Source organism: Paramisgurnus dabryanus, chromosome 8 (genome assembly GCF_030506205.2).
Source record: "Paramisgurnus dabryanus chromosome 8, PD_genome_1.1, whole genome shotgun sequence".
NCBI classification, from domain to species: Eukaryota; Metazoa; Chordata; class Actinopteri; order Cypriniformes; family Cobitidae; genus Paramisgurnus; species Paramisgurnus dabryanus.
In genome coordinates this window covers 14,733,842-14,752,195 of record NC_133344.1, presented here as the reverse complement: position 1 = coordinate 14,752,195, position 18,354 = coordinate 14,733,842, and the positions used below count along the sequence as shown (strand labels likewise).

At 35.2% G+C, this 18,354-nt stretch overlaps 2 protein-coding genes across 2 annotated transcripts in view; one reads left to right on the top strand and one right to left on the bottom strand.

Annotated features, from left to right (window-relative positions):
* Positions 1-1,330: 1,330 nt before the first annotated feature.
* On the top strand, positions 1,331-6,994 carry LOC135770359 (C3a anaphylatoxin chemotactic receptor-like). The gene is made up of 2 exons (XM_065280062.1): positions 1,331-1,380; positions 5,718-6,994. Exons 1-2 carry the CDS (start codon positions 1,377-1,379, stop codon positions 6,701-6,703), a joined length of 990 nt encoding a protein of 329 aa, XP_065136134.1. The 5' UTR covers positions 1,331-1,376; the 3' UTR covers positions 6,704-6,994.
* A 10,598-nt stretch (positions 6,995-17,592) lies between these two features.
* LOC135770805 (integrin alpha-M-like) overlaps positions 17,593-18,354 on the bottom strand; it is a 164,361-nt gene continuing 163,599 nt past the window's right edge. Inside the window, exon 29 of the transcript XR_010542775.1 lies at positions 17,593-17,704. The gene's annotated coding sequence lies outside the window, so the exon portion shown is untranslated. The remainder of the gene's footprint in view (positions 17,705-18,354) is intronic.

Here is an 18,354-nt window from a genome sequence, read left to right as displayed (position 1 = left end):
AGATGCCCCGGGAAGGAAAGATGCAGATATTTCCCTGGGTTTTGGCCTCTCTTTTACACAATAAAAATCCTGTTTTTATCACTGAAAATGATTATTTCTAAAACCTCTGGCTAAAGTGGAGATTTCTGATGTTTATGTGTTGCCGTGTCAACTGGGAGAAACAGGGTTTTAGGGTGTTTTCACATATACACTGTTTAGGTCGGCCCAAATGACGTGTCGCTCCGAGTACGGTGCGTTTGGGTCAGTGTGAACACAACAGCCGTACTCGGGTGCGCACTAAACGGCCGCTCCGAGACCGCTCTAAACAGGTGGTCTCGGAGCGGCTGTTGCCGAACTCTGGGGCGACCCACCTGTGGTGTGAACACTGCTGGACCTCGGGCCGAACCAAATACAGGAAGTTCTCCACATGTTTGAGCCACTGGGCTTCCGTTGTGACGTGAGCCGGGTGTTATATTGTGGGTTAACAACAAACAAGCCAATCCTGGTCCGTTGCATAGAGATTCGCTGTCTCTTTTACGTTTGAGCTGATGATTTTATAAATGCATAGCTGTCCTCCACACACAAATAGTGACATTACGGGCTTTTTAGCAAACAGCTCCGTGAGAAAGGCTTTAATAGAACAGCTACGCAATTTTGTGTTAAAGCAAATGAACTTCGCAAAGACGTGCATTGTTTATCTCCACATCTTGATAGCTGCGCTCTCCATGTCAGGTTGGTTGTTGTGGAAACGTGGGGGTGGTCATGACACAGTAAGAGCTGTCAGAGACCAATGACAGCGCTGACCGTTGTCACATGGTGTACGGTGCGGCATGTCGAGTAAAGTAAAATATATATATATATGTGAACATGGACCGCACTAACTGAAAAATGATACAATGTATTTTGGTGCGCTCCGAGGCCGCACCACGGTGCGCACCAACATATGTGAAAACAACCTTAGGTTCTGAAACGTCACAATAAGTGCTATTTGAAAGAAACAGAAGGTTGCTTGTGTTAATTGTTGGTGTAGATTCTGAGGATTTGATTGGCAAAATGATGACAGAATTTTTACTTATTGGGTGAACTATTTCTTTAAGCAACTGAAAAAGGCAGAAATGTTAGTGCAGATCAAAACTTCTCAAAGGGGCCAATAAACTCACAGACCCCAGAGGGTTAACCCTAATGTAAAATTGGCTCTAATTTTATCTGGTATGGGAAATTTGTTATTGGAAGATGGTATTTAAAATGTCTTTCTACAGAAGCATATTTGTCTGTTCTACATCATCACCCCACATCCCACCCCTATTCTCCCTTATAAAGGGAAATCACAGAGACGTTGTTGTGGGCATTGACAACATCAACCTGCAGACACACAGTAGAAAATAAAGACAAAGAAAATGGGTAAGAATTTACATCTATGCTTTAATGTTATGTGTTTGTTTCATTATTAGTTAAATTTTTGACTGACAAATAAGCAGGGAACTTGATTTTTAATACTGTACAATATGCAATATGTATATTTGACCCTGTGTGTGTGTGTGTGTGTGTGCGTGCGTGCGTGCGTGTGTTTGCTTAAAATACTTCTGATTACGTAAACTTTTATGAAGACTCTTACGAACAGTCAAGTCACTCACTCAGAGTATAGTAAAATAAATATCTTGTTAATTCAAATCAGAGCATCTTCCATGTCTGGAATGGATCTATTCTTGAGTCTATAAGGTAACAATAATATAACTTTTGTTTGAAATGGGTTTGGCTCAAAGAAAATATTGTTTTGTCTATACTACTACTAGGTCATTGTATTATATGGGTTAAATAGAATTGCATTACTAAAAAGAGACTAAAATACAATTTCACTGAATAAAACTAGACAAAAATGTCATCAGTTTTCATCGACTAAAACTAGACGAAAATAGTCATGGATAAGTCTGACTAAAATAAGACTTAAATCCCCAGACTTTTAGTCGACTAAAACTTGACTAGACTAAGAGTATGAACGTGACTATAAAAACTAAAATAACAGCTTGACACAAAGACTAAACTAAAACTAAAATTAAAACAGGCTGACAAAAACAACACTACTGGTGAAGAAAGGATGGATAACCGTTGTCCTCTTTATCATCGCCTGTCTCTCATTCTAGTTCTTGCAGTGTATTTGGCTAAATCCTCGTTAATTTATCCCCACAAAGAATTTTTATATTCAAAGTTATATTTAAGATTATCTTTAGTCCTGTTTCACTACTTAAACTTGGATTTCAATCTCAATTATGGATTAATTTAATAGAGGTTTAAATAAAATGGACATGGGCATGCAATTAAAATATGTCACTGACTGAACAAAATATAAGTGGTCTGACAAAAACAGGCCTCAGCGAAGTTTGTTTAAAAATAAAAATAAAGCACATCGCACTCTCAAAGTGCAAGGTTGCGGCGCGGTTCCCGGGATGTGGATGTAGAACAGACAAAAGAAGTTACGCATATGTTTAACATTTAACAGCAGCGGTAATAGTGATGATGAGGCAAGCACCAGTGATCGCAACCACGCCTTTCGTTTTTCATGCCTGTGTCCTGTGTGTCTGCTGGGCGGAGATCAAACGGACAGGGCAAGCTATCAGGAGCAGAGATGTCAAGCACGACGGTTCAAGTACACGCTGCAGGGACCCGTCTACAGTAATAAGAACTCTGATCTCATTATAAAGTCTTTCTGAGTCACATACATATAAATTATTAATAATGTTTATATTGAATTTCGTCTTCTAATATTACAGTTATAATGCGTTCCGCTATGTTACATGTTTATCCGGTTAACATTTTTAAAATGTTCCATTACAGTGAACAACCTGACAACCGCGGGTCTGATAATAAATAACATACACAGACTATTTTACCTTGCTGGTATTTTTTCATTCTCTCAGGTATCTTTACAAAAAAGCGACGTTGTCTCAGGGATTAACGCTTTTCCCCGCCATTGACGAGTTATTTCTTCAATTAAGAGAAAACATTTCTCTGCCAATGACGCTTTCCTGACGAGTTTTTATGGTATTCTGTAGTCCACTAGGGGGCACTCTTACCCAATTTATAAAAAACTGAAGCAAAAACTGGTTTAATAAATTTTAACCTAAGTGGATGTTTTGGTAATCATTCTGAATCTGATCTCTAACAAAATTCCTTTACAAAAATTCTATTATTTCAGCTTTTTGCTCAAAATTGGTTCTTTTTGAAGAAACCTACCCATATTTAAGAGGTAATAATAAGAGAAGAAATGAATAAATGTTTGTTAGAAAGCAGAGGGTCTGTTCTTAGATTTTATATATTTGTAAGTCTATATATTTATAGAAGAACATTTTCCTGGAAGGCATTTTGTGAAACTTTTGTGAAAATCACAAAAAATGCTGGCATGTTTTTTTTTCTTTTTTTTTTTTAAAGGAATGAGTCTTTGTTGAAAAATCTTCAGTTTATCTGCTCCCCTGAACTCCGTCCTGTCAACGGCTGTATGTATGCAATTTTCAAAAATAAGGTTATGTGAAATAAGATGTGTGAATAATTAAAATACCACCAAAAAGACTGTTGGAATAAATACAGTATCAAACAACAATTTTTAAAAGTACAATAACATACTGTATATAATATTTGCAGTCACAGAAAATTCCAATGCGAATTACAGTTATACTGTACAAATAGTTTGCAGTATTATACTGACTGTAAAAAAAATCCGTAGAGATTACAATGTAATTGCAGCTGGGTTGCCGGTAATTTACCGTAGATTTATATTTATATTTACTGGTAAGAGTTTGTTCAAAGGTAAATAAATTTTAAATATTAACAAGTCTTTATCTTTACAGAATAAGGCTGCAGTCACACCAAAAGCGCTTTAAACGCTTGCAAACGCAAGGCGCGACGCACTGCCTTTTTAAAAAAAAGAGCAGTGCGACGCGGCTTTTCATATTGCTAAGCAACCACTGAGTCAGCTATCTTGTCAATCAAATATTGAAGTGTAAGCGCTCTTTTGCTGTTAACTGTCATATTAGTAGAAACTTTAAAAAGAGGATGCTTGCTCTGACCTTGTTTGAGGATGAGAGGTGCACAAACACGCAGGAGAGAGTGAGCGAGTGTAGTCCGGTTCTTCAAAGCAACTGTAAACTTCCCTCACCACAACGTAAGGCCCGCCTCTCCCCTCATTCGATTGGACAATGGAAAGACCCGAATGACGTCAGGCGCTTCTCCGCTCTCAGCGCTCCTTCAAAAACGCGTGCGCGGCAGGCGGCAAAAAACCGCAAGGCGCTCGGCGCGCATAAACAGCGCGCAAACGTGCCCTGCCCATAGAATATCATTCAAAAAAGGCGCCTGCAACTGCCATAAACACTTTTGGTGTGACTGGCCCCTAAAACTATACAATAACAGCCTCATGCAAAGCATTCTGGGAACCAGAAATCATCATCAACCTTTTTCTGTTTTTTTTGCTTCAGATTTTGTTTCCCAGAATGTTTTGCTTTAGGCTGTTTTTCAGTTTTACTCTGTAAAGACAAAGAATGTTTAATGTTCATTTAACTTTGAACAAAATGTTGCCAGTAAAGAACATAAATTTAAATCTATGGTAAGATAGTAACCCAGCTGCAATTTCTACGGAATTTTTTTACAGTGTGTGTGATATACTCTAAAGTAAATAACTGTCAAATGTACAAAAATGTTTAACAGTGTATGTTAAATAAATCAAACTTTGCTCCCTCTTAGCACTGATAAAACATAATAAAAACTATAAACACTTATAAACTAAATGTGTTTTGCCTGTAGTTCTGTTGGTTGTGGAAGTCGATATAAAAATGGTTTTATAAATTAGCATCTTATAGCTTCTTACATCATCACCCCACCCCTAATCCCCTTTATAAAAGAGGAACTGACAATAATTGTTCATGCAAACATTTTGACATTTTAAACCTTGACAACATCTATCTGAAGACATAAGGACAGAAATAAAGAAATAAAAAGAAGATAATGGTGTTTACTGTACAACCATTGACATCTATCTAACAGTCTTATGTTTTTGTGCCTCTTTTAATAAAGAAAATTGATTTCTGTTTTTAATACAGTCAATGTGAAAAGTCTTGCAAAATGGGAATGTTGAGGACATTTTACTTTCATTCTAATTCTAATTTCATTCACTTTTTTGTTTATGTATTTATTGCACAAAATGTATAAATGAACATATTGAAAATATAAACTAATAAAAAAATAACAGCTAACATTCTTTAGATCTCAACAGATTTTAAAATCTATGTTGATTCTTAATCATCTCAGTATTGAACTAAACTACATAAGCTGTAGGAGACATTGACACTTTAATCCAAAATGACTTAAATGAGTTACATTGCATCTACGATATACATTGTTTTTCAGCATGTCCTTAAAATTAAACCCATGTTGCTAGGACCAAAAAATGTAATTCTCCATTATACAGAAGGGGAAAATAAGTATTTGACACATCAGCATTTTTAAGGGGTTTTGTAAGTGGGCTATTGACACAAAATTTCCACCAGATGTAGCCATCAAGCCAAATATTGAATTCATACAAAGAAATCAGAACATTTAAGTATACAAGTTGAGTCATAATAAATAAAGTGAAATGACACAGGGAATACTTTATTTAATACTTTGTAGAAAAGCCTTTGTTGATGATTACATGATGGGACTGAGCATGAGTCTGTAATCATGAGTCATTTCTCTCTCTTTTCTTTCTGCAGTGAGCACAACTATTGGGACATCAAAATCTGACCGAAGTCCGAAGAGCTTAACAAACATTGAAATCTTTGAGATATGCATATATTTTGTCATCTTAGTCATAGGTGTCATTGGAAATGGACTTGTCATCTTTGTGACCGGCTACAAAATTAAGAAGACAGTCAACTCCATTTGGTTTCTCAACTTGGCGATTGCAGACTTCTTTTTTATTACGTTCTTGGTTTACAAAATTGTTGCCTTTGACAAGAGTATACTTTTGAACTTGAACAATCACATGAATTCATGCTTGTATTTTGGTTTTGCACTAAATATGTCTGCAAGTGTTTTCTTTCTGACAGTTATCAGTGTGGATCGATGTCTGTGCACATGGTTTGTTGTTTGGGCTCAGAACAAACGAACTTTAGTCAAAGCCAGAATCATCAGTGTATTTGTGTGGATTTTATCCATGTACTGCAGCATCCCTTTTGGCTTTGTTAGAATTGTACAAGATGCTGAAAATGTCATGAATGTGTATATGTCTCTGTTCACATTCTTGTTTATTATAGGATTTGTAATTCCCTTTATAATCATTGCATCTTCATACATAGCTATTGGTGTGCGAGTAAAACGTCTCAAAACAGGAAAGCAGCTTCGTTCTTACCGGATCATAACTGTGATTCTGGCTTTTTTCATATGCTGGTTTCCTTTTCATGTTCAGAAATTGTGTTTAATAAGTGCATATAAGTATAACTGGAGTGACAGTGCTAAAAAGAAACTTAATGATGCAGAACCTTTTGTAGCCTGTCTGGCTTTTTTTAACAGTTGTCTGAACCCCATTCTCTATGTGTTCATGTGTGATGAGTATAAGAAGAAACTTAAAAAGTCTCTCCTGCTGGTGTTTGAGGGGGCTTTTACTGAAGAGCATCTGAGTTTAAGATCAACTCCACTTCCTCACAACTCTCAATGTCAGCAGGTATTAAGTGTACAGACAGAAGAAACAAACATCTGATTCTTTGCTGGCAGCAAGAGAACAGAACAATTTTGAGCTTCGGTCTCTGTTCTCCTGTTTGTACAGACAAACAGAAAGTCTCACTCCAAACTCTTGCCAACAGCTCAATATATCGATGAAGAGGAAGTGAAGATTCAATCTACAAATCTCTTACATAGGTTAAAGTTAACTCTCTCACTGAATGTTTTTCTTTCTGTTTTGTTATTCAAAATTATATGTTGTAACATTATTAGTGCAAATCTTTCTTTTTTAAATCGAATCTTGTAACTATCTAAGATTATCTTATCTAAGCTTGTAACTAAAAAATGTATGTTTATTTCCTGTTTAAAATATTTTGCAACATTTATTTTATTTAAACCTTTACTTTCACTGTGATAAAAACAGATCAAATATATCAGGTTGAACATAACAATTACAGATATGTGTCGTTATTTATAATACTGAACTCATTAAATGTCCAAATGCAGTTGCACCCCTTACAGTTTTATGTACAATATAGACGATGTATAAACTGCATGATTAGCAAAAACTAACGTGGGGTTATTTGCAGGGCTTTGAACCAGATTTTTTCCCTAATTGGTTCGTTCAGAACAGAAACAGTGTTTTAACGTTTCCAGTTCAACCCTTAAATTAACGTTCCTGAACCAGTTAGAACAAAAAAATTAAGTTCCTGGACCGGTTAATAACGTTCCATGTCAGCTGTGGGACATACAAATAAGTAGGCTGATCATTAGGACATTAAACTTAAATTATTATTCTTTTTCCTTAAGTCTCTATCTTGTCATCAAACATTAAAAAAGGCTACATTATGTAAGCAGCATATTTCTGACATGCCTACATTTGTTGAGTCCAGTTAAACACAAGCACACACACACACATATGAATATCAAACGGCGCTTCTGGAAGAAGTTGCAGCATAAAAAGTTGCTCCACATAAAGTGATATTTATGTTGTTTTTCAGTGCTTTGCATGTGCGTACAGAAAATTGCTCATTTTAGCGTCTTTTAGCGGTTAAATTGTTTAAGATCACTATAGTGTTAACATTTGCAAGCCTTTGAAACATGTACAAATGATCAACTTTCACCCTATTTAAATTTGCGTATTAATCGGCGAATTGCATGCGAGCCGAACCATGAGTCGTGATCTGTACGATCAAGGATCAACTATGATCCGTTACACCACTAATTAGTAAAAAACAAACATCTTGAGATACTTGGTTGCCTATTTACCTCTTATGATTGAGCATTAGAGACTTGGGCTTGAGTAGGCTACTTGCTGGTGGCAAGCTTCTCATTTCTCCGATGAGTCAACGACGACCGGAAGTGAACTTCATCGAGAATGGCACAGAAATTTTGTCAAAAAAACTAAAAACTAGCGGTATTAACCGGTTACCATTATTTTAAATGAACGTTTCTGTTCCAGAACATATATATTTTTAAAGTTTCTGGTTTTCGTTTTCGTTTTCGTTCCGTGAACTGGTTCAAAGCCTTGGTTATTTGTAACACGGACTGTTTACATTGAGCGAGTTGGTTTTCTCATATTGTTTTCACGCTGCCAAAAGATGGTCTCCCGCAAATTTATGGAAATGTATAATGTTTTTCAATAGAGTTATTGATGAAAGAGTGTTTTGGTGGCATGTAATTACATTTTTTAATCATATGGTTTTTTTTCAGTTTGATATACATTTCTTACATACTGTTCCTTTAAAATATAGAAAAGGGGACTGACCAACAAGTAATCTATCTTAATAATGAGTTGTAAAGATGCAGTCTATGTCTATACTGTAGGTATACAATACACAAAACCCCCTGTTTTTATCACTGAAAATGATTATTTCTAAAACCTCTGGCCAAAGTGGAGATTTCTGATAACCCCGTTTATGTGTTGCCATGTCAATTGGGAGAAACGGGGTTTTAGGTTCTGAAACATCACAATAAGCGTCATATGAAAGTACTGTAACAGGAAGTCGCTTGTGTTGATTGTTGGTGTAGATTATGAGGATTTTGATTGGCTTGCGTGGCTTTATTCCGCTCCCTACATTGCCGCCCATAGGTTTGGCATAGTAATTGTGGCACTCGACAGCGTATTTATGTGGGTTGATGTAAATGACAAGTTTTTTGAAAACGATGTTGTGTGCATGATAAAAGACCTTTTTAAGAGTTGCAAATTAAAAGGTGAAATGAACATAAAAGGCATGATTTTTTGAAATGATAAACTTAACATATCACCCTTGATGTTTCGCTGTGGTTGCATGAATAGCAGGACTTATTGAAAATGACCTGCTAATTGACTAATAAACTAGTGATCTGCCTGATGCGTTCGGAGCTGCAGTATAGGAGTTTCCCCGGTAAGGACCTCACAAAGCAACTCATCATGCTAGCACCTGACTTTAAAACATGTAATCATCAATGTATAGATCTGTGCTTTTACTGGTAACTTGACTGACCTGCTCCCTTCTTTGCGAATATTTCTGTGCAGCATCTCGCTGCGTCTGTGGCCAGGGCTTTTCTTTTTGACCAGTCCGCCCCTACCCATCAGCAACAACAATATGAAAACTGCTACATTAGCATAATTCTTACCATTGTTTTAAATTGGCAGAACACAAATGATTGGTGGCTGCCAATAATATAAATTTGCCTGTCTTATCGAAAATTGTTTATGGACTCTATCTTACACCCGGCGCAATGCAGCGCAATGTGTGACGCAAGTGTCTTTTGCTAGTTTCCACCCTGCGCAATTATCATTTTCACGTTTAGCGCCACGTTGTTTAAATAGCAAATGCATTTGCGCCCCTTTTTGCGCCCATGGGTGTTCTGGTCTGAAAACGAGGTGTGTTCAGGCGCATTGTTGGCGCGTTGCTATTTTTAGGCAACTAAAATAGACTACGCCATTGACCAACAAAAACCTGGTCTAAAGTCAATGGCGCAATATGTTTTTTATTTATTTAAAGAGTGCATTAGTAATATGCGCCAATACACGGGAGGACAACGCGGGTTTGTTTATCACATACATGAATGCGCAGCAGCACAAAAACGCTTTTAAATATGAAAGATTAAAGGATTGAATGTAAAAGATTATTATTGAGTCTCTTGGACATAAATGAGGACTAATTATGAGACGTTAGAAGACAAAAAGAGCTGCTTCACCTGCAGCCTGGTAAGTAAATAAATGTCTTGCTTTAAACAAATGCGTCTATTTTTAAATGTTTTAAATGCTATCTTAAGGATTTATTGTACATGATGACACTGTACCTGTGGATATGGTAAGATTTTAAGTAATGCTTTGTAAAAAAAAAAACATATGGCGCTTTCCGAGTGCTGAAACGTGTCAGCTCTCTGCACGTTTATAAATCCTTTATCTCTTGTTTGTATTTTTAGAGTACAGTACAAACCTTTTCTTGCATATTAGCAAATTATTTTATGAGATTACATTGATTATGTAGGATATCAATACATTTACAGCAATTAAAAGCCTGCTATTTGTACTTCTATGATTGGAAGAAAAAGGCTTTTGAAGGTTTTAATAATAATTTTTTTTAAATAATAAAAAACAACCCATTTTTAACATTATTCTTAAACTGGGGATCTTCTTCCCCCGCTTAGTTTTTCAGTTAACAAAGTCTGTCATCTAAATTGGGATTACGCACAGCACCAGCGCAAAGGGCTTTTAAAGGGGATTTATTGCACGTTACGCCCAAAACACACCCATTACTCATTAGGAAAATATGTACAACCCTTTTCGACCATGCGCTCGGCACACAAACTATTTTTCCCGTCGTTAAATTAACAAAAGTGGCATCGGACACGCCCATTTAGACCGTGCACCACGCGCTTTGGACGATGCGCTTAGATCGTTAAAATAGGGCCCTATATCTTTAACATTGATTGAATAAAGTCATGTCAAAATCAGACTTTGACTTTAATTATCTCAGAATTTGATTTCGAGACTTTAGTATGGTTTTTACAGACTGGGTCACATATAAAAATGTTTTTTTTTTCATAATAGTGCTGCTTTTTCTCACCAATTTAGACATTTGTATCCATTTTAATTGAACTATGGTTAAATGAGGGATGAATAGTGCAGGTACCAGATACCTATAGACAAAATAGTATTGAAATATTTGCCTGCAAAGTTACACCTATGGGGTGGAGTTGTAACATTTGCACTTCTGTAAAAAAAAAACTCAATAACACTTTACAATAAAGTTCATTAGTTAACATTAGTTAACTAATTTAGTAAACATGAACTAATAATGAACTGAACTTATACAGCATTGATTAATCTTTGTTAATGTTCATTTCAACAATTAGTAAGACACTGATTAATATGACATAACATTGGTTTTGGTATCTTACACACTCAACTCAGAAACCAAGAAAAAAAACATATGATGAAACAATTTACTTACATGCCACAAAACACTCTTTCATCAATAGCTCTATTGAAAAACATTAAACCTTTCCATAATTTGAGGGAGACCATTTTTTGGCAGCATGAAAACAATGTAAACAGTCCGTGTTAAAAATAACCCTGCGTTTTTGCCCCGCGCACCCCTATTTGTCTATTTCTGTTGGGTAATCATGCATTTTATACATCATCTATACTGTGTTGCAACTGCATTTATTTAATGAGTTCAGTATTATAATTAACTACAAATTTTTGTAACTATTTTATTCAACCTGATATATTTGATCTGTTTTTATCATAGTAAAAGTAAAGGTTTAAATAAGATAAAGACACAATTTAGCATAAAATGACCTTTAAATTGAGAAATGTTGCAAAATGTCCTTAGCAGGAAATAAGCAGTTTTTTTATGAGCTTAGATTTTGGTAAGATAAGCTTAGATAGTTAAGAAAGATTTGCACTGATAATGTTACAACATATAATTGTGCATAATAAAACAAAAAGATAAACATTCAGTGAGAGAGTTAACTTTAACCTATGTTTTTGTAGATTTTTTTTTTTTTTTTGGAGATTTGTAGATTGATTCTTCACTTCCTCTCACCAATACATTGAGCTCTTGGCAGAACACTGTTTGTAGTGAGACTTTCTGTTTGTCTGAACACAGGAGAATGGAGGAGTACTTAAAGGAACATTCAATTTTCTTAAAAGAAAAATCCAGATAATTTACTCACCACCATGTCATCCAAAATGTTGATATCTTTCTTTGTTCAGTCGAGAAGACATTATGTTTTTTGAGGAAAACATTGCAGGATTTTTCTCATTTGAATGGACTTTAATAGAGCCCAACATTTAATACTTAACTCAACACTTAACAGTTTTTTTCAACCGAGTTTCAAAGGACTATAAACAATCCCAAACGAGGCATTAGGGTCTTATCTAGCGAAACAATTGTCATTTTTGACAAGAAAAAAAAAAATGCTCTTTTAAACCACAACTTTTCGAGCGCGACCTAACGTAAATGCGTAGTGACGTAGGGAGGTCACGTGTTACATATATAAAACGCACATTTGCGGACCATTGTAAACAATAAACTGACACAAAGACATTAATTAGTATCAGTTGACATACAACAACGTAGGAACGGTCTTCTTTCAACACACTTGAGTTTCGCGTTCGTCATCTGTGACCTCTTGACGTCATGACGTATTGCGTGGGGTCATGCTGGCGCATCACGACCGGATCTAGACGAGAAGTTGTGGTTTAAAAGTGTATATTTTTAATTTTTCTTGTCAAAAATGACAATCAATTCGCTAGATAAGACCCTTATGCCTCGTTTGGGATCGTTTAACATTCTTTTAAACTATATGTGTAGTCTATGACTGACTAATATTTTATGTAATATTTATGTAAATAATGGAGAAATAAATTTTTGGTGCTAGCAACATGGGTTAAATTTGAAGGACATGCTGATAAACAATGTATATTGTAGATGCAATGTAACTCATTTAAGTCATTTTGGATTAAAGTGTCAATGTCTTCTCGAGTTCATGTAGTTTAGTTCAATACTGAGATGATTAAGAATCAACAAAGCAATTTTTTTATTAGGATATACTTTTAATATGTTCATTTATAATCTTGTGCAAAAATACATAAACAAAAAAGGTGATACGTTATTTAACTCAATTACAATTAAAGTGCCCGTTTTGCGAGACTTTTCACAGTATTAAAAACAGAAATCAAATTTCTTTATTAAAAGAGCATAAAAACATAAGACTGTTGGGTAGATGTAAATGTACAGTAAATACCGTTATCTTCTTATTATTTCTTTATTTCTGTCCTTATGTCTTCAGGTAGATTTTATCAAGGTTTAAAAATGTCAAAATGTTTGCATCAACAATTATTGTCAGTTTCCTCTTTTATAAAGGGGATTAGGGGTGTGGTTATAAAGTAAGAAGCTATAAGATGCTAATCTATAAAAGCATTTTTTTATATCGTCTTCCACAGCCAACAGAACTACAGGTATGTACAGCAAAACACATTTAGTTTATACGTTTTTAAAGTTTTTATTATGTTTTATAAGTGCTAAGAGGGAGCAACGTTTGATTTATTTATCATACACTGTTAAACATTTTTGTACATTTTACAGTTATTTACTGTAGAGTATATCACCCAGTATAAAACTGAAAACTATTTGTACAGTAAATAACTTTAATTCGCATTGCATTTTCTGTGACTTCAAACATTATATACAGTAATTTATTGTACTTTTAAAAATTGCTGTATGATACTGTATTTATTCTATATAACAGTTTTTGGGCAGTATTTTAATTATTCACACAAATCTTTTTTTTCTCATAATCCTATTTTTGACAATTGCATACAAGTGTTAACTTATGTTAGTTAAGCATCACAGATATAAGATTATATTTTACAAGTGAATATGTTAAAAAATAAAAGCTATAACCAGTGCACAGCAAATATTCAGCCTCGATCAGAAAACCATGTCTCACTGTCATAACACCCGGATCTGTGGCCATGGTGCAGTGATTCAAGTACAGTACATCTACTCTGGTTTTCATATATCACTATATATATATATATATATATATATATATATATATATATATATATATATATATATATATATATATATATATATATATATATATATATATATATATATATATATATTGTTTAGCATCATGTATTAAATGTGTTTTCTAATTTTCCCCATTATTTTCTTCTGCCTAAAATTTTTTGTGAATTAAGGAGGATTTAAAGGAATAGTCTACTCATTTTCAATATTAAAATATGTTATTACCTTAACTAAGAAGAGTTGATACATCCCTCTATCATCTGTGTGCGTGCACGTAAGCACTGGAGCGCGCTGCGACACTTCGATAGCATTTAGCTTAGCCCCATTCATTCAATGGTACCACTCAGAGATAAAGTTAGAAGTGACCAAACACATCAACGTTTTTCCTATTTAAGACGAGTAGTTACACGACCAAATTTGGTGGTACAAAATAAAACGTAGCGCTTTTCTAAGCGGATTTAAAAGAGGAACTATATTGTATGGCGGAACAGCACTTTTGGGAGTACTTTGACTCGGCGCAGTAACACCCTCCCTCTCCCATAATGAGAGGGAGAAGGGGAGCGGATTTTTCAGGCGAGTTGAAGTACTCCCAAAAGTGCTGTTCCGCCATACAATATAGTTCCTCTATTAAATCCAGCATTCAGACAAAACACCAGAAATCAACAGGCTATAATGAAGCTCATTAAAAATAATGTTAAATATTTTTCAGTAGAACATATCTGAACATTGGTACATCACTAATATGGATGATTTACGCGTGTGCTTGACTTCATGCTATAATACAGGAACCGACATGTGGATGACATCAACGTGCCGCGAGAGCGGTTTGAAAGCAAACTCTTCCGATGATTTCTCGCCTCACCCTCGCGGTACTTTGATGTCATCAACCTGTCGTTCTTGCAGCGCAGCTTGAAGTCCTTGCAGGAGGTTTCATGATGACCGCTGTTGTTATAATCTTTATTTTCGCTAGTAAACTCCTTTTTTTTGTTTTAACATTCAAACAGACTCACGGTTCTCCCCCACACTCGCGCAATGCATATTGCATACATTATTCCAGAAGTAAAATTATTTGTTCTCAAACATGTTCTCTTACACTGGGAAACTAGTGCAGTCGAAGTGAATTGTATTAATTATTTTGCGCGCGTTTTTGAATATGGCGACTTGTGGAATAAAAACGGCACGACGACAAAAAGTAGGACTTGTTTTTGCATTTAGCCCTGTTTTACTAAGAGTTTTATTTAGTGTTTTAGTCTTAGTTGGTTAGTCTTTATTGTGTTTTTATAAGTGTTTATTGGCGGCTGTCATGACAAGATTTGTGAAGGGATGTTCCAGTATGTTTTGATATTATCTTGTTTTAGTTTATCTGTTGCTGGAGTTGCACTTAGTTAAGAATGACAACATTTGAAAAGCATTTTAAACAACCATGATTTCTATTTTTGTTTTTCATTTGTATTGCTTCCATATTGTTGTCAGTAAGTGTACATCCGTGCAATCATAGTATGATTTTGTACAGGTTGGTGGAGTATGTACACATATGGATATAATGTGGTTTCATAGATTCGATTTGAGAATGGCCTTCTTGTACGAAGAATTTTTGCTATTCCCTAGGTTTTCGTGAAACGCCGCCACTGCACCTGAAGCAGCCAATTAAGGTCCTACTAGGCATACTAATAACATATGCAGGTGGGGTGAGGCAAGTTGGAGCTAAACTCTGCAGGACACCGGCCCTCCACGACTGAAGTTGCCCATCCCTGATCTACACCTTCATCACTTTCCCTTATCTTTACATCACTGCTCTTTATCTCTCTATCACTGCTTTTCATCACTTCCATCGCTCCATTACTATCAAACTCTTCTTTATCACCTGTCTTCTTCTCTGTATCACGGCTGTTCATCTCTCCACCACTGCGCCTTTTCTCTCCATCATCCATTGTTCCTTTCTATTTTCATCAAAGTTGTGCATGAGAGGATCACCTTGATGTGGGTCATTCTATGAAAATGGTGGCTTTTTGAACAGACAACTTTTTAAAAATTTAATTCTTTTTTTTATACCAAAACTTATAGTCAGATAATAGTTAACCTCTTAACATTATAAATCAACTTAAATGACAGCTTAATGTATTTTTATATTTTTACTATATTACATTAAAATATTGTGCTACATTACATTAAAAAAGCTTGTGCTGCTTTTTTTGTCACTGATGTTACCTATATTTTAGATGACAAATCAGGCTTCCCAGAATGTATTTTGACTATTTTATTTGCATACATAATCAAAGACAGAAAAAGTTAATGTAATATTAAGAAATTGTAAAATATATAAATAAAGTCATAATTTACTTTAAACAGGCATTGAGGTTGAGTGATCAAAATTGAATGATGATATCCTTAAAATGCTTACTTATGAAAGCAGCAACAGTAACACCAGTGACGATAACACGCGTGACAAATCTGCAGACACAATGGCATATCTAAGATTGCGGCTACAGTAGCTCAAACTACACTTCTTAAATTGTAAATAAATCACTTAATCATGCAATTTGAAAAAATATATTAATATATAAAAAAGGGATATCCCGCACACTAGTTTGGGCTATGTTGGTAAAACTACGCGCCAATTGAAAAAAAGAATTAGTGAACACAAGAGCTCTATTCGAAGAAAAGACATTAACTACCCGGTTGCGGCACACTTTATGGCCATGAGTCATGATGTCTCTTCTCTTAGTTTTTGTGGGATAGAAAAAGTGACTATGCCACCGAGAGGCGGAGACATTGACATGCTCCTACAGAGATGTGAATTATTTTGGATTTTCACTCTACAAACATTATCGCCTCTTGGTTTAAATGATGAAGCCCTTTTCAATGTGATGTTATAATCTTGAAAAAAATTGGTGTTTTTTAAAATTGTTGATGGAATTTTGCATTATGCTTATTTATTCACAGTTTCAGATTTTCTCTTGTCATTATAGACTGTTTCTGATTTGTGTATGATATTGAGGTTGTGTGATTAGTCGGTGACTATTGTCCCATGTGATTGGTCTATGTATTTTTTAAATACTGTGTGATACCATACTCATGTTCATATACCTGAGGAAGATCTTGTGATCGAAACGTCGCAATAAATATTTTTTATATTTTGCAAGTTATTCGTGTGCGGGATATCCCTTTTTTATATATGTTTGGTGGACTTCATTGTCTCTTCATCCAACGCACCTAACTGGAACTAACGGGTGTGCGACATTGTTCTTCTAAAAACTATATTAATAAAATTTCCTTTCCCCTTACTATAAACTGTAGTAACACCAGTGACACATCTTAAGTCCTCGCATGAAATTATCAAATTATTTATCAAATTGCTAAAATGTGCTTTTCAAAACAGCCATGCCTACAATAAATGTTTGACCCAGGAAGAAGTTGGCAAGGATGTTGATTTTTTCAAAGTGTTGTTTTTTATAAATTGTAACACCAGTGACATGAAATTTGGGGACAGGTATTCCCTGTAAATTATTTATAATATTTAGTTGATATTTTAGTTTTTTAAGTAGTCTTCTAAATAACTGTACTACTTCCCTTTGTATTATGACATTTAAAGAGAGAGAATAAAATTTTTTTTAACTCAAAATATGTCACTAAACCACGACTCCTGACCCAAGGGACAAGCCAATTTCATGGTAATGACCGTGTTCTACAATATATAGAAAAAATGGTTTGCAATATAACTGTCTTACATATGTTTTATTAATAATAAAACACTTCAATTAAAACAAAAACACATATATTTTGTGTCATTATCTGACAATTTTAAGTGTTTTTCCTGGTGGTTGGGGCTGGGACCGGAAAGCCACCATTTTCATAGAACGACCCATGTGTGCTTCCCAGATGGTTCTTACCTTCAGCAGTACAACTAATATGATAATGAGTAAGATCAGTCCGCCTCCAGCACCCGTGCAAATAATCAGCAATCGACTGGGCAGAACTACAAACTCCACCCTGACTGTGGTCTGTGTGCAAGAGAACAACAACATTTCCTCATTTTCATGCATACAAACAGCAATATTTGACTGACTAAAAGTAACTTTGCAATTACATGTCAACTTAGGGCCATATCTCATTTCTCTGTCTTACCCCTTCCCCTTTGTCTTCCCCTTGCCCCTCGAAAGTGAAGGGGAAGGGGTAAGACAGATCGTTTGTCTAAAAAATGAGACACCACTCGATTACGGTTGGTGTCACCATACCTTGTTGCTAACTGGCTGCTACGTAAAGAGACAAGCGTTGACATAAACAAAGAAGATGCCGTCGTCTCAGCTTGTGGTATCGATTGCCTGAGCTGAGCTCAACAAATAACGCATAACTTTGCTGCTAGCAAGCGCCTTAACTAGCGATTCAAAACAAAAACATTACAATTAAACCCGCTTGAACATTTTATTAATAGTAGGCTATCATAAAATATGAGTGTCATAATATAATCTCAATTAAACTGCCGAAAATAAAGTTACTTTCATTTGTGCAACTCCTTGACAGTTCGACGTCCAGCCATAAAAGATCTTGATGCCTGATCTCCTGATAAATTCCTACTTTAACGTTTACCCCTCTCTTTCAAGCGTGGTCCTTATCACACTTCATTTCAAGGGCTATGTATCCCTACGCCGTG